The sequence below is a fragment of the Sinohyriopsis cumingii genome, chromosome 2, assembly GCF_028554795.1.
Source record: "Sinohyriopsis cumingii isolate HCF-2022 chromosome 2, ASM2855479v2, whole genome shotgun sequence".
Taxonomy (NCBI): Eukaryota; Metazoa; Mollusca; class Bivalvia; order Unionida; family Unionidae; genus Sinohyriopsis; species Sinohyriopsis cumingii.
In genome coordinates, this window is record NC_142962.1 from 67,560,781 (window position 1) to 67,584,645 (window position 23,865).

At 33.0% G+C, this 23,865-nt stretch overlaps 1 protein-coding gene across 1 annotated transcript in view; it reads left to right on the top strand.

Moving 5' to 3' along the window:
• LOC149805086 (cadherin-related family member 1a-like) overlaps positions 1-23,865 on the top strand; it is a 40,216-nt gene that overhangs the window by 14,727 nt on the left and 1,624 nt on the right. The window contains exons 7-11 of the mRNA XM_089933574.1: positions 2,843-3,028; positions 4,157-4,350; positions 5,886-6,132; positions 9,469-9,755; positions 12,754-12,796. Coding sequence (XP_089789700.1) covers positions 2,843-3,028; positions 4,157-4,350; positions 5,886-6,132; positions 9,469-9,755; positions 12,754-12,796 — 957 coding nt within the window. The remainder of the gene's footprint in view (positions 1-2,842; positions 3,029-4,156; positions 4,351-5,885; positions 6,133-9,468; positions 9,756-12,753; positions 12,797-23,865) is intronic.

Below are 23,865 nucleotides of genomic sequence, written 5' to 3' on the forward strand. Positions count from 1 at the left end.
ACAACGTTCACAAAGGATTAGTAATGTGTGAAAATAATTTCTCTCTTTCAAATAATTCGTTAGGTTACCTAAAGCAGCAGAGTTTTCACCATGTCTGTCAGGTTTTTGTATGGGAAACAACGAGCAATGGTAAATTACGTTAATAAACGATGCGCTATAATGTACATAGGACATTTTTATGCATCTAGAGTCAAGCGTGACTTGTAGTCATATATATGAAACAATAAGGAACTCAATCTCGTTTATGTGACTACCATTAATCAATGAATACTATTTTGTTTAAAGAACAACAGATATTATTTAAACACATGACCTATTTTAGGGGTATCTCTTATTATACATTTTACAGGCACCATGCGTAACAATGCCTTGTTTATTAACCAATATAGTGATAATCGAAGTGCAGTTGTCGAGAAAGACAACAATTCGGGTAAGACAATCTAATGCGAGTTTCGTGCGTGCTCCCTTCCAGGCAGTGATATAAGAGAATAGACGACTTTGTTTATATTTATGACGTAGTTTTATTTTGAATTCAACGGAGGTTAAATCGAAGAATTAACATTTTTTAACACCTTCTTTAAAACTGGTTTTAGTCCATGTAGTCATTCTAAAATAGCTAATTGGATAGGAAATTCGCCGACGTCATGGTCAGCCGGACCTGGATAACACATCTTCCTTCAAAGAAGTAATGGAAATATTCATTGAATTCTTCATTCTTCATCTGCTTGTTGCACTCGTTTCGGCACTAAATTACGGCAGCAGGGTTCATGGTTCTCACTATGATCCTAAACTACTTAGGGACCAATAGTAGTGTGAATTTGCTGAGTTTGGCTCACACTTCCTCGAAGTAAAAATGCGATAAGACAAGGAGCAAAAATGTTCTCACCTCTATAACAGGACTTTTCCGTAAAACGACTGAATGTAAGAAAACCTTATTAAAGAATTAAACAACAACAAATTAAAGAATTTGAAAGAAACTATATTGAAGGAATGTGTAAGCTTTATTAAAAATATAAAAGGAACAACACTATTTAAACAAATTAAAAAAACAAAAAACAGACAATTTAAAAACAATATCAAGTAGTGACGCTTTTCAATATGAATAATAACATTGACAATATCACTGGAGATAACATGATACATTATAATGCTAATGTTTGCATTATTTACTATACTATATAATAATGTAAACAATGACCTTTGTAAAATTTATTTGTATGCAATAGCGTCAAAAGATAATCGAAAAATGGCTTGATGCTAGAAAGAAAATTAAAGACCAAATTTTAGATAAGAATAGAGAAAACAATATGATTTCAAAGGGAAATCGCAGAACCAATAGCTAAGCTATTCAAAAATATTTTTGAGCCATTATTAAAGATGTTACACAACTGGAAGCATTACCTGTACCAACGGCAGCAATGCTTGTGAAAGCTAGCAGGACATTTTTTCTACGATAAAAAATATTACATGTGCCAAAAGGTACCAGCAGGCATGTTCCGCATAATTTATTAGAAGAGTAAGTAGCAGTCTTATCGTCAGAGAGTAGGTACATAAAGTGATGGGTGGAGAGTATGGTCTTCCACCGTTAGTATTAGAATTGATATGAATACACTTTTTTTTGGCAACGTACTTTGCAGCAAAGGAAATGCAGAAGTTTATTATTAGCACAAACAGATTAAAAAATATATGATTACGTCTTGTTCCATTATGACTACAGTTAAAATTGTAGTAAATGTTTCTACAATTAAAATTGTACGTACCGGATCACACCAAACACTGTCCTTCTGATCTTATCATTCATTCATCCTTTACATTTCATTACATGTATGTACATTACTTGTCTTGACTTTTCCCAGAACTATTTCCTGCATGCTCATTAATTATATTTATATATTCCTATAATGGAGAGGAACTTGTAAGTTTAAAAACATTTTTCCAATCCCTTTGCTATGTATCATTACTTGTAATATTGGCAATATAATATGTTTAATCTTATGTACCACCGTTTTATACAGTAGCTAATATTTCAGAAAAGTAATCATAAAACCTAGCCACAAATTATCCAGAAATTTTGATGAGCACAACAGCGACTGAAATAGATAAGGCATTAGAAAAGTAGGAAAACGAAACATCATAGAATTACGGTTGAAAACATGGAGACAGTTAATAAGTTAAAAGATGAATATGTCTCTACTTAGTTAGAAGAAAACCAAAATTAGCAACAAAAGCAGTGAAATCAAAGAAATGAATTTAACACATTGGTAAATAATACTTTTGCAGAGCTTATTCAGGGAAATGTTTGTGTTTGTGGAATTTTCCGACGCTTTAATTTTCCCGCATGATTTGTGTTTTCGTCATAACGTGGCAAAATTACTTCACGTTGCAACATGTGGCCCTTATGTTCAGTGGCGTCGCTAGGGGGGTGCGAGGGATGCGGACCGCACCGGGTGACACCATCTCAGAGGGGTGACACCAAAATGAAAAATTGCAAATTTTACAGAGCACACACTGCTCGGTCTAGTCTGGAGGGGTGACACCATGAGTTTACCGCACTGGGTGACACCAACCCTAGCGACGCCGCTGCTTATGTTTGATGTCGTTTTTTTCTAAAAGGCTCTCTGAAGTCTGTTCTAATTTAGACAACAGAGAGAGAGAGAGAGAGAGATGGGGGCATTTCGTTCTTCATTGTATATAAAATATAAATAATAAAAGCAAACGTTCTTGAAGACAATACAAAAGTGTTATTTTGGTAAGTTTTGTTTTAGGTAGAGCGTTCATTTTAATCATGGAACAAACGGAAACTTACATAGTTTAATGACGTCTTTTTTTCTGGAATCTGTAGGTGTAAATGTAGCGCCGAAATTTAACAACTTGCCATTAGCTACAGACCTCTATGTACAAGAAAATATAGCGCTTGGATCGTCAGTTTACAAGGCCAGCGCCACCGACAATGACGGAGATGCCCTCACTTATAGCATGACGTCATCTCCAGGAACTGGAATGAACTATTTTAGTATCGACAGCTCCAGTAAGTGTGTGGATCTTAACATATGCAAATTTTTAAAGGATTTTGTCGGCATTACAGAGTGAGAAGAAATAAGTTTATATCAGTCTTTGTTGATAAATATAACAGCAAACATTGACGTATATACAATATAACACTTTTGACCCCTTCAGTTTTAAAATAAACTTCGGAATAGTGACCATTGTATAATAAATGTACACGTTTAGACCTACCAGATGCAATTTAACTATAATATTGAACAATGTTGTTTTTCACACGAAACGACTTCGACAGAGATTTTCTAAGACATATGCAGAATTTGAGTTTCTTTTTTTAAATTAGAATTGATGGAAGATTACGCAGTTGAATCTATTAATTAGACAATGTTTAGTATAAACTGAGTTCATCAGACAAAAGGTAACAATTATAGAGTTTGACAGCATGTAAATAAACTGAAATTATCTTTCTTGAAACACATTTAAAGCTTCGGATGTGAAATAAGTAAATACGTTTAATTAAAAAATTCTAATTTTAACAAAGTTTGTTTCTAAAGTTTGAAACAAGCAAAGATAATGTCTTTTATTCACGCAAACTCTTGAAATATTATTTCATTTTCATCATAAAGGTGTTTAAATAAAATAAACTACATCACAATTAAGTAAGACCACCTTTGCATGCCGTTAGTTTGAGAAATAAGCTACATTATCAGTCATTTGATGGGCATTATTCATAGAAATGAAATCCAACTTTTTCTTTGTCCCATGCATTGTTTACAGCATTTTGGTGTGCTTTTAATTAATTGTTAGTAATAATTTATGAATTGTCATTTCGAACATTATTAGTCGTTACTGAGGTCATGAAATGACATGTCAATTTAAATTAAAAATTAACAGTCTGAGGTAAATGTGTATTTTGTTTCAAAGATCATAAATCAAGTCTATATTCTACACCTCTACAGCAACCTAGAAAGCTAACTAACTTTCTCTCTCTCTCTCTCTCTCTCTCTCTCTCTCTCTCTCTATATATATATATATATATATATATATATATATACAATTACCATCCAATTAATCAATCTATCCATATTTATAGCCATGTAGGTTATGTTCATAAGTAATTGTGTATATACACATGTACATTTTTCCTTTCTAGGTGGTTTAATAAGTGCGTCAACTACGAATTTAATAAACTACGAGGCCATGACAGACAAGGTGTTTACGTTCAAGGTGTCAGTCACCGATGGAAAACTCACTGATTCCCAAAATCTCGTGATACGTATTTCCAATGTGAACGAAGGACTATCATTCTCTCAAAATACATACAGACTAGATGCCAATGAAAGTTTGGTACGTCGAGATAATTGTTGCTTTTTCATATCGATCTATACGAAATTTCGTATTAAAGGTACTGATAACATAATATCTGTCAGACCGTATGTGTTTGCATCAATGTATTCGTTTTAGTGTAATGACATGCGGCTGTTTATACACCCGCAGGTTTTGATTAGCCACGGAAAAAGTAAAGGAGAGAAAATGTGTACATGAATACTTCTAAAACGAAACACATTATGTCCCTTTAGAGTTAAACAAAAACTTGTATATGGCCTAGAACTTGGAGATTAATCTATAGCAATACTTGAATGTTTATATGCATTTCTTGAACATACAAAAGTCTGGTGAAACCCTGCTTACTTCTGGTGCGAAAGATGAATTAATCATCGATTTACATAGATATTCATAAGATGATGTGAAAATCAGCTAGCAAATCATGTTATTCTTAGCATTTTTCAGTGACATAAAATGACATCGGTATGAATACGTCCGACGGGTAATTTTCTCCTCGATATCTTTGTAGGTCTTTTAATGTGCTTTAACGGGTAGGTTGATTTTTCCAAGTAGTTTACACGGGATAGGATCAAATAAATTGTTTCATGAATTATTAATGAGCTCAATAGCTTACTTTTAAATATACCAAGGGGTGAGGATTATAGCGAACTGGACTTTATTAGCTCTGGAAATCCAAAGGTGACAATCGATCGAAAATATGACATCTCTTCATGTAACATTAGATTTGTCTCTCATACATGTCATGTAAATGGGGTAAAAGTGGGGTGGGGGGTTTACATTTTCTCCAGCATTTTGCATCGAATCTAATCAAATTGATGGAATTGTTTCAAGAATAATTCATGTGTCCGACAGTTTTCTTTTCAATGCATTCATGAGTGAGGAACATATAGAATAGGAGTTTGTACCTTGATATACGGGGGTGGGTGGGGTAAAATGTAGATAATAAGCGATCTTAGACCGAGTACCTACTTAAAAAAGTGGTTATTGGCTTCGAAAGACATCTTTCTTTAATTGGGACAGATAAACTATTTCGATTAATATATTTTGTGAGATTTTCATTGATCTTTTCCAATCCAAAATGAAATCTTCATTAAATCTACAAGCTCAAAGGAGGTCATGGCTCGTGAAATTCAGGGCAGAGTGTAGTTTTGCTATATTTATCTCCACAAAACTATTGTACTGGTGGAGAAAGTATTCTTTATTCCATACGTGTAAATAATTTTCATGCATCTTTGATGATATTCATGGCTTCATTAAATATCAGCTTGTAATGCAGTATTGTATTGTATTGTAGTGTATTGTATTGTATTGTATTGTAATGTATTGTATTGTATCGTTCGAAGTCTGGTTTTCACGACACTTTCAACACATTCTTTGGCTATATCATGCCAAAGAAATTGGAGCAAAGGTACCCAACCAAGGCTTGTCTCTACGGGTATCGTAACCCTTGGATTATGAGTCCGACTCTCCACCAACTGACTTGATGCAGCTTCCCAGTATTATATTTTATCGTATTGCATTGTTTTGCATTGTAGGCCGGTACACAGCTTCCAAATCCGGGATTTGTTGTAACCGACATTGATATTGGGGACACTCACACATTCAACGAGGATTGTGGCGCTTATACAGGATACTTTACCATGAATTCCGCTAGCGGCTTACTTACATTCGCCGTCAATTATGATCTTGACGTTCCAGGCAAACCAACGTTGATCACCTGTATCGTAACAACTACTGATAGCGGCGGTCTGACAGCCACGGCAACACTATCAATCTCGTTGAGTAAGAAAATAAGAATAATTATCTATTTATTTATCTTCCAATATCTTCTTTTGTGTCACTGTTTGTCATGATTTCTGCCTTACCATATGTATGTACGTATATATGTCTGTCTGTCTGTCTGTATGTATGTATGTATGTATGTATGTATGTATGTATGTTGAGAGTCGTGGATAAAACATGTTTTCTTTAATAGTCTATGCATTTAGTGAGAGACCGAAAAAGTTCTATGAAAATTGCATTTACAGTACAGAGAAAAATGCGTTTACTTTCACTTAGTTTGTAATACTATACCTTTTGTTGCTATACTCAGATCAATTTAAATGTTAAAATTGGCGCAACTATCTCAGGGAGTTTATACGCCCAAAAGGGCAAACGTCTATAGATTACACAAGGAATTCGAAAATTGCTGAAAATTATCAATATTTAGGCGCAAAGCACAATATTTTTAAAAATATATTTCTATAGCTTCAGATGTATTTCGGAGATCTGAAATGTATACATAAATTCATTCACAAATTCAAATGTTTTGGTTTGATAGCTAAGCTGTGTTGAAATGATTTCATCCCTCCCTTTTGTGTGGATATATATTATATGAGAGAGAGAGAGAGAGAGAGAGAGAGAGAGAGAGAGAGAGAGAGAGAATTACAAATATTAACCTATCACAACGGAAAGTGCCATCTCTGGATTCTATTGGATAATGCTTGATACTACTAGGCAGAACTAAAATTTAATGCAAATAATACTATCATACAGGTTAGAGAATTTATAATTTGTACTCTACGGAGATTTGAACCCAGATCCGCGGGTAAAGGTATCCATCGCCTTGCCATCACGCACCAGTCCATATTCCATCACGTGTAAGAAAACGTCACCAAATATCGACGCTTCTGAGTCCGTATTATATGCGTTCTTACGTAGAAGGCACACTCGCATGGCGATCTTATAATTAATTCTAATCTATCTACACATTCATTCCAGATTCCCACGAAATAAATCAAGGTATATAGGATTAATTAAATAGAATTACAAATATACATCAAACAGAACGGAAAGTAATATCCCTGGATTCTGCAGGAGAATGCTTCATAATACTAGGCAGAATTAATATGTAATACAAATATTATTATCATACAGGTTAGAGAAACTTTCTTTCGTACTCTACGGAAATTCGAATGCGGGTCCGAGGATAAATTAATCCAATATAGTAATAGCTCTGAATAGGGCAATGACACTATGAATCAAAGGCTTTGTTTACGTGATCCCCATTCACACTCGCATGTCATTCTTGACCTGCTTAGTTGCTGATTTCACATTCGCGATCAGCCTTGTCACGAATGAAACTCTTACGACGAAGTATACATGCACTTTTACTATATTACTAACCACTGAATTATAGGATTTAAAATCTAACTTCATTGTCCTAAACGACTTAAATAATAATTATATTATAATTCAAAAGATGATACATGATATCTGCGACATGTCATGTTGACTCAGATATGTGTAATACTTGTGCCATGCTATGTTGCTTCAGATGAGTATATCTGTGCCATATTGACTCAGATATGTATATCTTTACCACGCCATGCTGAAATAAAATAACCAGTAAAAAATGAGCAGTGGTGAAGACCTATTAAAATCACTATTTATGCGTGACCATTTGTATTTTATAGCTTAAGGGTCTATTTCGTTTCATTTGTATGATTTAATTCACGGATCTAAACACCGGATCAAGCACAGATTCCTTATAATAGTTTGCCATAAAAGCCTCAATAAAATTTGAGCCCAAGGGATCAACGTATTTTACAAAGATCTGGTAAATGTTTGCACTTATACAACCGTTTATAATTGTATTGTTGCCATGTCGATTAGAAAATGATGACACCTCATTTGTATACCAAAATTAAAGTTAAAAATAAATTTTATTATATATTACATAATGAGATATTAAAATATATATGTGGGATAAAATGATATTGCCGCAGTGAAGATATCACACTTGAAAGTACTTTCTTTATAAATTTAGACGTTTATTCAGAGCTGCATTTCCATATTTAGGCCTAGTATTTTCTTATTCCTTTCCTCCTGCCTCTCTCCCTCCCTTCCTCTTCCCCCCCCCCCCATCTATCTATCTCATGAGAATGAATAGATCTTAGATCTTAACATGTGTCAGGACTGAGGACCCTATAAGAAGCCATAATGTTTGCATACAAATGAACAAACAACAACAACAACAACAACAACAAAAGGATTCAAGTATTATGTTTGTATAATTAGTTTATTTTTCTTCTCAACATGACAACTGTCAGTGAATGAACTTGCATGACATGTTATATATTCGATATTCGGTGTCGCGCTTATGGTATTGTCTATCTGTTACACTCAACGACAAAACGTATACGTTTTTAGGAACACATCTTGATTACATATAGTAATACAATGGTTTAAGTAGCGATTTTAACTGTGTTTACAATCAAAATCATGACTGAAAGTAATGGATAAATGAAACATTGAATAGTGTCGCTTGCAAAACGAAAATAAGTGACAATCGAAATTAGGGTGCGGCATCGCTAAACGAAATATACAGCAAGTATGCCAAAACGCATACGTCACATCTGAACGCAGACATCAACAAAAATAGAAGCCATACTTCTTAGAAGCAAACTTACGTTCAGTAAAATATGTTGTTTAATGATGTTATTTTCTGACACCTGTTGGAGCGTTCTGCCATGTTGCTATAGTACCATCTACACAGCAATGCTCACTGTGTCAATTCGCACAAGAAATGTGTTAACGAAAATAAAATATCTTCATTTTCGCACGAAAACATTCATTAATTTGTCAAAATACAGAATTTGAAGCATTATATGTACAATCTAAAGTTTTAAAATGTTGCTGTCCAAAAACTTATTGTATAATTTTGGAACTTGTTTCTATCGATGTAGTAATTCAGCCGTGAATCGTATTGATAAAGAATAGGAAATCAAATCCATGCAAATCAAAGATATTTGATGTTTAAAATATATAATAAAAAGAAAATCTACATTTTTACGTAGATATCTGGGTATATTTCGCTTGTGAAGTGGAAACATTTGTTTTGTCACTCGTAAAATATTTAATTTTATCTTCTAAAAAACCCGTAGATATCCTCAGTATATTTAGTTGAATGTTTGCGTACAGCTGTCAGAACATCACATTTTCAATTCAGCTAGAACCTACACAATTATATAAGAATGACTAACATGTAGTACCGGGATGTCATGATAAGAAATATTTTATACTCGTTCTTAGTGTATATAATAAAGTTTGTTTCAAGAAACATTCTGATCTTTTTAGAGAATATAAATGACCACACTCCCACTTTCAAGTACTCTTCATACACCTTCTACGCTTACAATAATGCAGCCGTTGGTATGGTACTAGGCAATATATCGGCTACTGATGCAGATAGCGGGGCGGACGGACAGTTTGTCTTCAGTACTGACCAAACTGGACTCTCTCAAAACTACTTCGATGTGTCCTCAACGGGTCGCGTTACGCTTCAAGAAAGTCTTAATGGAATTAAAGGAGGAACAAGTTTGCCTTTCATCGTGTATGCAACTGATGCCGGATCCCCAGCACGGGTGGGTTCGACGTCAGTTACAGTAATTGTATTCGATCCAACAACGACAACCTCAAGCACAACGACAACTGGCTACAAAACATTCATTGAGGACAAACGAAACATTGTGTGGATTGTCTTTCTTGCACTACTTGCTCTTTTACTGGCTTTAATCACAGCCTGGGTTTGCTGGAGATACATTGGAAATTGGCCTATCGGATTTGACCCATTTTCAGAATGGTATGTATAATATCAATATATACCCATATTGGTATAACTCCCACTATTTATACTATTTCTTCGTCAACAACGACATGCAATGACATTACAGGCTTTTAATTTGCGTTGTCATGTTTTGACTATGGTGAATGCATTTAAAAATCATGCTATTCTTGAATTACAAGTAAAATTACATGCATCTCTTCTCGTGAACATATATTTCGATACATTCCGCCGATGTCGTTGATTTCTAAAACTCATGTTTTTCACTTTTCGGTGTATATATGTATGTGTCTGTATATCCGTCTCAGTTACGTTTAATTGTTAACGCGTTGGCACAGTGGTTAGCGTGCCGGACAGATAATTAATGGGGTTGGAGGTTGGAATTCTGCCCATTTTAGTCCGGGTCGGATTCTGTCCTTTGTCTTTCAGCAAGATACATTATTCTTTTAAACGCTAATTTATTCTTCTCTCTCTCTCTCTCTCTCTCTCTCTCTCTCTCTCTCTCTCTCTATATATATATATATATATATATATATATATATATATATATATATATATATATATGTGTGTGTGTGTGTGTGTGTGTGTGTGTGTGTGTGTGTGTGTGTTTTAACAACACTGCTACGTCTTGTATAGCGCCAAAGGTTTCAAAAGACCAGACTGCTGTAGAAATGGCTTCAAGGACTGTTGTAAAGGTTCTGATCGTCCAGTATTTAAAAGACCACCACCAAAGACCAATAAACCAAGAAAACAACCACCATTGACAACAGCAATGTCCTCTGATTTCACCCTACCAGATGCACCAGCACGAGGTAATATCCATAGTCTGCTGTTTAGTCTGCGTTCATGTGATTCCAGTTGGAATATTAAACTCGTATACCTTATCCAAACGTCAGCTAAATCTTAAATTTGTTTATTTAAATTGAAAAATGATAATTTACGAATCCATGCTTACTCCGGGTAGCATATACAATAATTAGAGATGTCACACATTTCCTATACTATCGTTGTTCCGTTTTGTACGAATGCGTTTCTGAAGATGAGTAGTTTTTTTTTTCTTCTGTAAAATTACAGATTTATTAAAACCAATTAACATCTGGTAGACATATACTGGCAATGCTAATGATGTACTGAGATGTCTGTCAAGTAAGGACGAATTACAAGGTGGTACTATTGATCTTTTCTCTTTGGTATTATTGTTTTATCACGTTTTGTTTTCTAATCTTCCTTACTTGCGCATAGGTTTAGAATTTCAAGGGAAGCCACTCACTAAGATGGCTTTCACTACTACTACACTCTGCAGCTCTTTGAACTAGGAATCTGTCATCTGTTGACTAAATTGATACAAATAAGAAATTATTTGAATATTGAGGAACTCCATAAGAGGACAGGCTTTTATCTCTGACAGAAGTCATCAATAAAAATGCTCCCTTTTTGAACTATTGTCAGTTAATATTTTGCTACTGACCTACTTCAGGAAACCAAATCAATAATTTTGCTTTGATTTCCAAGGTACATTTTTGTGTCTTTTTATAGATTTCTTTATGATCAACCTTGAAAATAGCTTTTGATAGTTTAGAATCAATAATTAAATTTGCGTTTCTTTTGTTTTATATTTTTTTACTCCTCAGTAGCTGTGTCTTTAGCAGTCTGTCTCCTGCAGTAACACAAAGTATCTCAATAGAATGAAGCTGTGTTAAAGATATGCATATAAACTTAATTTGACTGTGTTGCAATGTTGACATAGTATCCAAAATAAATCACAATGCCTTTGGCAAATGTGGTATTGATATTTAAAGAAAGGCTAGCAAAGACACGTACCTTACCTCAGAGTTTTAAAAATAGTAAAGTAAAAATCTCTTGATAATATGTCGAAATAGTTTGAAAATCTATAATAATATTCTCTCTATGGTTTAATGAAATAATGGTCGATACAACCGTAGTTTGGTATCTAATTTGAAGTTTCAAACCCAACTCAATTGTAATTTTCCCTAAAGCATTTTGGAACGCTGGAAAAATCATATCTATCAATATAACGAAAATTAAACTTTGGGGACATGTTTAACTTTTGATCTTTCCTAAAAAAGCATTTTTTTCTTTCGTTCTCATTTGTAGGTAATTACCATTATTTTTAGTTTTTAATACAAGAGCGAATAAAGATATGAGAAATGCTTTCAACTTGTTTACTTCCCTTGCATTTTAGACTAACTGAATTCCACTGTATTTAAATTAGGTCATGTTTAAAAAGAACATGTTTAAATTTTCTCATCCACCATCATTTCAGTATTTTGCTACTGTTGTTGCTCGTTATTTTAAGTGACAGTCATGAAATCTTAAAATCTTTTATTGCTAAAACATACTTATTGTTGACCTAATTTTCAGGTGTCCCTACGCCGATGCGAGCAGCGGGTATGTACATATCATTTCTGTCAATGCTACGATGTAAACTATACGGTGGTCCTGTCACTTTTATCGAATATTTCGAACTATGTGTCCTTTTATTCACTTTTCGTCGTGCTTTTCGTTTTATTAATGAAAACTATAATGGTCTATATAAACTCTGACCATATAGATACCCAAACAACTTAATTTTTTGCTTGTTTATATTCAAAATCTATCTTTATGGTTTTTACATCGTTAATTATGTACTTCATACCTTGTGTCTGAAGCATGCAAACCACAATTTTGTATAACCATCCCTGTTTGTTACATTATTAATTTATTTTCTCTTCTGAGTTACAATCAATCAAACATTTCAATACAATCATTAAATATATATGTTTTCGTATACTTTGCAGATGATCCCGATTTCCGAGTTTATGATTTCTGGCAAGAAAAATGGTAAGTATATTGGATTATGGCATTTCTTGTGGCAGATAGGTTTGGTGTACAATTTTGTTTTAACGAAAATCTATTTAAGATACAACGAAAGGGTCTAAACATATAGCACAAAATACAAGAGTACTACAAAAATACTGTTTATATTTACGCAAGTATATAACCTGGCTTTTCTTTTTTATGTACACAGAGTGACCATGACTGATTATTCATACTGAAACATGCGGTAACTACATTGCTTATTGTAATATACACATAGGAAGCGTCTCGTCTCTGTGTTGATTGCTGCTTATAATAACCACATTTATATACATTTGTTTCGTTTAAGAAAATAGTGTGACAATATGTTATGCGAGGACCTCAAAAACATTCAGTGAATATTAGAAACTTTTTCTTCGGTTACACCAAAAATTTATATTTAAAAAAAGCAGCCGCCAGTGTGCTCGTAAGAAACCAGAAATATTCAAAGGAAACACACAGACTTATTGCTAAAATGTTAGATGTAGTCACTGTAACGGACACAAGCATCTACAAAGAGTAGTTAAACAACCGTGCATTCGTTGCTTGATGTCCATATTTCAATAATTTTAAAATGGGTCGACTCAGTCAAGTTAAACAATAATGATAACTGAAGCTATATTGAATACAGCTAACGAATCTTTAATTTACTTTGATAAGTGTTGACGTTTATTTATTTTGCAGGCAAGGAGATGACAAAATGATTATATAGAGGATTTGTGAAAGCCGGATGAAGATTTTAATATGTAATGCACAGAAACGTTATTGCAGATTAAAGTTTCAAGTCTTATATTTGTTCTTTCTTAACGGGGTATCGAGGATTTTTTGTTGTTGTAAATATCACTGAGACACAGAGTATTTGCTATGTACGATATGTTTGTGATTGCTAATATTTGGGCGATAGTTTTGAAGGCATGACTATTCTATTTTAAAATGGACAGTATTCATTGAAAGATCATAAACTATGTGTCAGTGCTTATATTAAGTCTTTCATTTCTGATGACTTTTATACAAGTATTTTTATTTTTGGATAACATATTGATGACCTCTTAACTATTGTGAAATACTCGTTCTGATCTCTTTTGGTATATTTGTCTAACAGACGATGAATAAATATTTTCTTAAATAAGTACTTTCTTTTTTATTTAAATAGCCCACATTTAGATCGTAAAATGAATACTAATTATACACGTGTATTGTATGTACATATGAGTTTTCAAAGCTTATGTTTATATGCTAGATAGTCTTCTTGTTCAGGATTGTACTCCTGGTAAGCAATGACTAAGATACGGGTTGTCACACTTTGTCAACAAACTGTGCCCTTTACTATATACGATAGACCAATAATCAATATTACAAAATAAAGCCTTTTTAATGAAAACTACCGATACAATGAGTGGCATATTGAACATCAGTGAAAATAAAAACTCACAAAAAAAAATAAAACTTTTGATAATGTTGACCTGACAAAATAAAAAGAATGTTGATTATAAAACAGTTGATAATATAAATAAAAGAGAAAAAGAGGTTTGTATAAAATTTGGCCAATGACTGTTCAAATCCAACCCAAAAATAAAATTTGATGCTATAACAATTTAACAGTATGACAGGAAAGATGCCTGCAATATGCAATTCAACATAGGCTACAATGACTACTCTGTTTTACAAAAGATACAAAAGCAATTATAATATAATAGTTATTGTGCGTGCAGGGGAGTAAGTTGTTCCTGAATGGAAATTGTATTTCTGATGGGGAAAATCAAAGTTGATTTTGAAGTAATTATGTATCAAGAGAGTGACTATGTTGAAATTCAATTACCAGAATTAAAATTAAATTGAGAAAAGGGTAATTTAATATTATCGTACGGTATGTCATCATCTTTTCATGAAGGTTCATATTTTTATGTTTCAGATACCTGGATGTTAATGATATTAGTTACAATTTATTGAGTTGGTCGATAGAGATATATATATTAAACAGAAAAACAAAATAATAGCTAACCATCATTTTTGTTTGGAAAAATGTTTCCAAATATAATTTTATAGAAACTCTAATTAAGTGACAACACATTTTTTTTGTTGAGTTACTCAATAAGCAACGTTATTCAACTGCAAATTGCAACACTATCTCGACTATTATTCTCATAGGTTATTTCCTTGTACATATAAGCTACAGTTCGCAATAAGAAAAAGCGATACACACACCCCGTCAAGCCTTTCATGTATATTTGTTTGTGATTATGATTGAAGGGATTTGAATATCTGGAAAATCGATAATATAGCTGCATTGAAAGTGTTGTCGGAATCCTCTTTAATAGATAACAAAGGGCTGGTAGTTTTGAAGAAACGACGGTAATTGGAATTCGGTCTAATGCTACATTTGTGTTTGACGCTTTTATGTTAATTTTGAGGTTTCTATATCAATAATGCATACTAGTACAAATGTTGATTAATACAAAAATTAATTTTAGATAATTATTGTGGTAATATTGAATGTTATTCGTGTGATAGCTATAGTTAGAACACGTGCATTGAAATTGCGTGTTTAAGGATCGTCTTTTAAATACAATCACCGATTTTTTGAAAAGGATTAGTGATGCATACAATTTCGATAGTGATGAAAAAAAAGCATAAGATATGCCTTAGGAATTTTGCTTTTCTAAACGACTGAAACCTATGTGGAAATCTTATAAAATATTTAAATTTGTCCAAGCTCAAGGACTATGTGGAAACCTTATAAAATATTTAAAATTGTCCAAGCTCAAGGACTATGTAGAAACCTTATAAAATATTTAAATTTGTCGAAGCTCAAGGACTATGTGGAAACCTTATAAAATATTTAAATTTGTCCAGTTTCAAAGATTATGTGGAAACCTTATAAATATTTAAATTGTCCAACTCAAGGACTATGTGGAAACTAAGCATCATAACGGAAATAATAAAATTTAATTCTGATGATAAAGCAGTAATTTTCTTTACCAAACACCACTTCTTGATACCTGACTTCCGTTATATGCTAGTTAGAGCAACTGGAAATGTTCAACAAAACAATGATAAAATTTATTATTAAAATATATAAATTATGACATAATAGCTATTTATGCAGTAAATATTGAACAACCAATGTATAGTATTCTGAAATTACTATTGTTTGTATTAGAAAAAGAAACTGGATGCAAATTTTGAAACAAACTGAAAATGTTTTTGGAGTAGAGAAGTTAAAAATTATACCAATAAAAATAATTGTATTTGATAATATTTATATTAATGTCAAGATACATTGAACATATGTATGTACACTGCTTTAATCATTACTGTCTTTTTGAAGCACTAAACATTAAAATTCGAAAATTCAAAAACAAAATTGAAACAACAGTTTTCACTATCGCGAACTAAACATAAATTGTTATGCATCTAAAGCAACCAGGTAATGATGTGGCAAAATATAATGGACGAAATACAAAAATATCAGATTATCATTGCTCAGGTTATTTTTAGTAAGTATTTTGATTTCAAAGATACACTAATAAATCATTTAGTTTCCTGTTGTTCGATAAAACAATTGTGCAAACACCACAACAATATAGGCACGGCTTTGTTGCGCTTTTTATACCATGAGAGATTTGCAAAAGGCATCTTCTAGTCCTTTTATGGCAGCCCTTAGGACAGTCATCATATGAATTCACTCCGTTTTATAACGGTCGATTGGCCGCAGTGATTAGAGTCACGTGTTTAAATTCAACACCATTGTAGTTCACAGAGAGGAAATGCTAGCAATTCCGCATGAAATTCAATATATGTAATAAGTCACCCCTCATATGATAAAGTGCATAGGGAACTGCTTGTATGTATACAATTTGACACATTAATTGCATTACAATCAACCGTAACACTAGAGAACGAATTAATAAGAGCTAATATATGCGTCCAATTAAATAAAAAGTTTAGTGTGGTTTTCTTTCTCGAACAAGTAATTGCTTTTACGTTTTAGATCCGGTTAGGTTTTCTAACGTCTTGCATATCGCAACTAACAATCAACTTAATATATGTTGGTTTTGTTTGTTTAGCAAAAGCTGTCTGTCTAGTCTCGGTGTGTAAATTCTCTAATTTGAACCTTCATGTTTTCCGTACCGGAGAGAAGGACTAACTTTACAGCGAATTTTCAAACACGGATAGCCAAATCCCTCTGAGTACTGAAAAATTTAACTCCATGTATTTAAAGCCACTGTTTTTAGAATGTTACATACATCCCTTAGTTTTGCCGGTGGTAACGTTTCTTATAAACGGTTTGTAGTACGCTGTTGTGTGTGAATGATGTCTGTCGATCTGATTGTGCCATGTGATTCAATCAAAAGCCTTCATATGAATTCGTTGTATGATAATAAGGCTTGCATCTGGGAAATGACATCTTATCTAATCACTGTGCATGATAATAAAGTGTGGATCTGGGGAATGACTTACTTCGATAGTGTTTTCCTCATACCGGAAGTTGTTTCCATCAATTACCATTTTCCATTTGCAAATTAAAATAAATAAATAAACAACAGTATTGACATCATGAGTGAATCGATCAGAAATTCCAAACATTCTAGAAATCCTGGATGAAGAAATGAAATTATCCAATTTTATGCAATTTCATCGCAAAAAATACACAAAGTCATAATAGGTGAAATCGGAAGAATGATAAACTCTTCGAAAACTTTCTTTACCTTGAATTAGATAAAATTGTCCGCTGTATGATTGTTCTATGCCGATATAACATGGGTCCAGCATACTATGCACAGATAACAAAATAGTCATATAATTCTAACATTTCCTATTACCTCACCAGTCACATACATGTATTTTAGAGAAACCCAAATGATCGTTTAGAAAATTTAGTGCAATAAGCTTTACTTATTTAACAACAAAGTTTGGTGGTGAGGATTAGTCATGTCATTCAAAATGCTTTATTTAAATCAGTCTTTATATGTACTAAGTTTAACAATCTTAAGTTGTGTATACAAGTGAAAAGTTTCTTTGAAAATTGTAAAATTCTTTACCCACTCTATAGCTGCTTCAACAACGATTCACAGTTAAGCTATGAGATGAGTACTATATTCCTGTTCTAATGTCATTATTGAAACACTCTTATAATTAGTGGATGATCTACTCTCACTCAGGGTTCATCAAGAAGTCTACGACATGGTCCTTTGCCTCGAGTACTTTTGGCAAAACCACAGTCCTTTGCGGTGTCAACGTTAGTTGCTGATCAGTATATAGATATAAGAAAAAGGGTCATTCAGTACAGTCTGTTTTGCCAGGATGTCAATAATATTTTTTCATGATTGAAATCTAATACTTTTTCAGACTTTTCCAGATGCTTATATTTCATTTGGTGAGCGGTAAATAATTTCCACAAATGCCACTTATGCAGTCTATTAATGGTAAAATAGCCTTTTTTGGTAAACATTTCGCTTATATTCTGCAGTTTAGACGTTGCCTTGATAATCGAGATCCTTAGGAAACATATTAATATTTAGGTCTGCATTTCCTAGCATGTAACAAATGAAGTGCATTGGTATTTTTCCTCTGCAATCATCTACCTTGTCTACCAAGAAGAAAACGTTAATCATTGTATATAAGGTCTGTACAAAGAAATATTGCTGAAGTACCCTTTAAAAACCTGTTTACGACGCACTTCACATATTCAAGTGCACAGTGGAATCTTTTGATTCTATCTGCTACCTACCATGCTGGGTATTATGGTAACCAATATTGAGAAACACCCTAGACGGAAATAAATTAAGGTCACGTGGTTACATTATGACTATATTGTGATCTTTTGTGCAATTCCTTATCAGCAGCATCTTTTCCTTTCATTTTAACATTTACATTTTGCATTTGTAAACAAACAATAATTAAACACTGTGCGGTTTTTTTATATCTTTATCTGTATATGGGTATTTTTTGTATTTGTTTATGTTTTCTCTTCTTTTTAATTTAAATTTGTTTCGCATGATTCAGTTTATCAAGATCAAATAAACATCAGTCGTCATGAAAAGAACCTAAAACTCATTACCCATTCTGTTACCATGCTTACAAGGCATATATCAATTAACATTTTTGAAGTCAGTGTTCTTGATGGGTCATGTATTCGATATTATTTGAAAGTTTTATCCTACTCGTACTATATTCGTTAATTAATCCTACTTGTAATTGTAAGAAACCATCATCATTCAAAATAAGGAAGATTTATGCAGAAATAGTTTTCTTCAAACACTTTATTGAAGTAGTATGGAGGCAAAGTGTAAATTTCTTGACAGGGAAACGGTTAATACTGTATGTGTAAGAGTGACATTGAAATAATGAGAGAGAATACTGCATTTTTCGGGATTATTTTCTGACAAGCATACTGCATATCTCATTATTATGTCAAACCACTATTTTCCGTTTAGCATCATATTGATTTCATGACATAAAATTCATTCTGAGTACCTACAATAACATTACAGGGATTGATTTGAAGCATTTATACCACTCATATTCACATACATTAATAATATTCTTGACAGAAATTTAAAATGTAAGTGTAAATTTCATGATAAATATTGCAGAGGACAAAGATTGTTTCACTGTAAATATTTACAGAGTCAATGAATTTGAAGACGTGAATTGCTTAGCTACCATTATGTGCATCTGGACGAAAGAAAGGGTCATAAAAGGAATCACCAATAGCTTCTTTATATAATTAGCATGATAATTCGACGTTTACGTTCTCATTTCAAATTCCAACCTTAACAACATTCCGGCAACCAGTTTGGATGCTTATTGTATTAGCATAACAAAATTATATAAAGTCTTCATTCAGATAAATTTGATAAGCTCAATCTACCGATATTTGAAAGATTGATTTAATCCGTTCGGATGGGGCATATAAATATCTATTTAAATTAACTTCCGCATGAATAAGTCGTAAAAGACATTTACGTGGGGAACTTTGAAATGTTCACACAGATATTTTGTGTTTATGGTGAGAAAAGCTTCATGATATCAATGGAAAAGAAAAACTATAGCAAGGACTTTACATTTTTAAGAATGAAGTATAATATTGTTATGATTATATAAAGCATTTAATATTCCGAAGAAGTCATCTTTTCCTGGCAGATATTGTTTATTTTCAATTAGATAGTTCAGTGATTTGCTTTTAATCGCATTGACACTAACAAGTGCAGGATAATCTTTTACGATGTGCCAAAATATATAAGCTATTTAAGATTGTGTGTTTTAGTTAGGCTAGGTTAAATTTGTTACTTACAGTCCTGTCAGTCAAATACATTGCGTAACATGATTTAATTGCTGCCACCGGGCCTGAGCTTAACACACTTATTGTGGCAATGGAATAGAAGTAAGGAACTGTATTTGTTTCGAATCATAATTGACATATAAGGGCTATGAACTACACAATTATAATGTTGTACAGATTGGTATTAACTTATTTAATATAATGAAATTCAAATCTACATTAAAATTAATAGCTTTAAGGTCTGACATATCTTTAATGAGGCATAAACACTGGTTTAGTCATGAATGCATGTAAATTCATTTACCCACGTAACAACAGACAAGTAGAACAATCACATGCATATGCAAAATTCCATACGACGACAGAATCAAAACATTGGAGGTCAGTTTTGTTAGAAACGTATCGAATTTTAATGTTTAGTGCTTCAAAACCACAGTAATGATTAAAGCAGTGTACATGCATATATTCAATGTATCTTGACATTAATCATATAATGATCAAGATGTAGAGAAGTGCCTTTCTCTATAAAATAAGATTTTCTGGGTTTTTGTAAATTATATCTGAACAGGTCCCACCTTCCAACTTGAATTACCAATCGGTATGTACTTGAAATTTTAACAGAAATGATTATAACTGTAAACATATTTAAATTATATTCAACAGTGTGCACAGCCGTTGGGCATATTGGAGTGTCAAATCCAAATGCTTATGGAACGTAGAGCGGGTTACAGGTTTACGGAACCAACCCAAGTAAATATTCTCTCTCTCTCTCTCTCTCTTAAAAAAATCGGAAAAAAGCACTATTAAAATTGTATGTCTCTCAATACATTATTAACACACACAATGCAGGTTGTTGTAAGTACTGACACTATATTACATTCATGACCGTATCTCATATTTTCTCGGGGCCCCGAGTGGCCGAGTGGTCTAAAGCGCTCTTCGTTACGGATCACTGCCATCTCACCTCTGTCTGCGGCGGTTCGAGTCTAAGATTCAGCCAATGTGGGCATGTGAGAAAGCTTGCCAGTAGCTTCTCGTGGGTCGGTGGTTCTTTCCGGGGTTTTCCGGGTTCTTCCTCCACCATTAATACTGGCCGCCATGAATAGCCCATCGTGCTGAAAAATGGCGTTAAACCCCACAACAACAACAACAACAACATATTTTCTCAATTTTGTTAAATAAGCAATGAAGTACAGGTACATATCAATATACACGATATAGTCAATGTTCTAACTGGCAACTGACGTTCAGGCTATGGGATATAACATTTTAGGACCATTTATGATATTGAAAAGACGTGTACTATCACTTTCACTTGGAGCTTTACACGCATATCGAGCTACTACTCATGCTGTTTCTATATATAATATAAAGAACAAATAAATACCACCAGTGATCTTAAGCAAACCTCTTTAAAAAGAAAAGAAGTGCGTTCAAGGTGGATACTCTCCCATACACCTCTTTAATGAATGTCTTTAAAGAAAAATAAACACTCCCAATAATTGTGAACTTACCGCTTTAAGAAGAAAAGAAGTACTGGACTTCCTAGTATGTCTTGGTTTATATTAATTTTTTAAAATAAAAATGCCAGATTTCCTTACATATGGACTACTTCCTCTGTATGTATGTATGTACGATCTGTTGTAAGAAGTTAGAACGTAACATTGCGTAGGATCTATAAATTAATGCTTATGTGCGTGTTGACAGTTACTAATATTAGAATTATTAGTAAATATGTTTAGTAATTTCGAGCTTGTTCAAAATGGACAGGTGAGTCAGGTGGTATCTTAGTATTATATTATGTTCACTGGAACTATTGTGAATTATTAGGAGTTCTGGACAGCGCCATTTTGACAAAGCAACGATTCTTGGTGGACCAGTACATTTCCGGTTCTGACATTTATATAGAATTTTGCATTCTTTTGAACTTTAATAGAAATTTTTAAATATCATTTTGGATTTGTTTCATAATACTGTAAGTTCCTCTCACATTTTCATTTATAATATTGATAATTAAATTGTTTGTTAAGTTTTATAACACTTATTGGTTTTGCTTCTTTCTGTTACTTAGTTTATGACGATATAGACATACTCAACGACAATGCGTCTTCACACAGCTAATTTTTGGTGATAATTTTCGGGGAAGCACTAAGTTTGTCTACCCAATTGACTACCGTACATGTTTTATATGCGTATATCTTCAAGATAATATAATTGATTGAAGAAAAAAACAAACATGTTGTATCTGTCTTTATTTAATAAAACATAACCATTTGTTCCATTTCTTCATTGTTGAAAAAAAATGTTATTTCGATTTTAACATGAATTTAGAGAATATTATTCTTTCGATAAGAAAATGTAATGTCAAATGTCCTTTTGAAACTTTTTTTAAAGACAGCTGTGGATGCTTTGACGACGGAGATTCTTAGATGTTTTAGTCCTTGATCAGCTCTGCCAATTTTATTCATTGAATTTTTCGGACACCGCATATTTAATTAATGACCCTAATACGGCATTTCTTTGCTGTGGGGTTATAGAAAAATGGGAAACCTATGTGAAACAAAGCGGAGCCATCAAATTTGACATCTGGAGGTCCACTGATGGTATTAATTTCAAGTTAGTCTTTCCAACGAGTTAACACCAGGTGCGTACACACACACACACACACACACACACACACACACACATGATCACTTCTAAAAGAAAATACTGAACACACACCCTTTATCCACATTTATAAAGAGAACAAAAAAGTAGTTTGCATTATTCACAAACCATTGTATCGTGTAAACCGCGCACATTAACCTTTCCACATAAACCAGTTATATCATTTAAGAGATATACTAATCAGGGTAAATTTGAAGTCCCTCTCAGATAAAAAATAGATTGGGAATCGAAGCCTTGTGGAAACGAAAGATGCAAAACGTGCAAACACAATTAGGAAACAAACATGTTTTAGCACAGCCACACGTGAAAAGTTGCATATTCACAGCCGAACTGTAACATGCAACACAGAAAATATAATTTATGCCGCACTCAATATGTTGGAGAAACGGAGAAATTAAATATTTGAATGGTACCTTCGCAGATGAGATTGGCAAACCAATAGAGCCCAGTGGTCGAACATTTATCTTTTTAATGCCATACTTTCAATGATGCAATCCCGACTGAAATCGCCAATAACTTTAATTGGAGCACAGAAAACAGGAAATAAAAAGAAACCTATTTGATTCGCAGGTTTAGAATACACAAATTCAGCGGCTTAAAGCAGTTAGAATCCAAGCTGACATTTTTCTTTCATAGGTACAAATAATGTACAAGGTATCGAAAAATAAACATTTTCTTCCTGTTAATTCGTTTTCTCATACCAATGTTCCAAACTATCAAATTATAAAAATATCCATTTATACATTTATTTAAAAGTGATTTAAGTCATTAAGTAGTACCTACTCAATTCTACAATATTACTTTAGAATATAACTTTTGTTAGTTTTAAGAAATGGCTCGTTCAAAACATTTTTGGTCGCGGATAAGAAATGTAATTGGACAATTGTAGTTGGCGCGAAGGTTCATTACTTGAGAACTAGCTTACGTCATCAATTGGTGTCTTTTGTTCTAGTCATTACAAGCAAGCAAATGTAGCAACGTTACTAGTGTGCAACCTTGCTCGTTTTATTTATCAATTCATGTATATATCCTATGTACGTATCTATTGCAACATCAGTTAGATTCTGTATAGTACTTGATGTTTTTGCAGTTTATGTTTTGT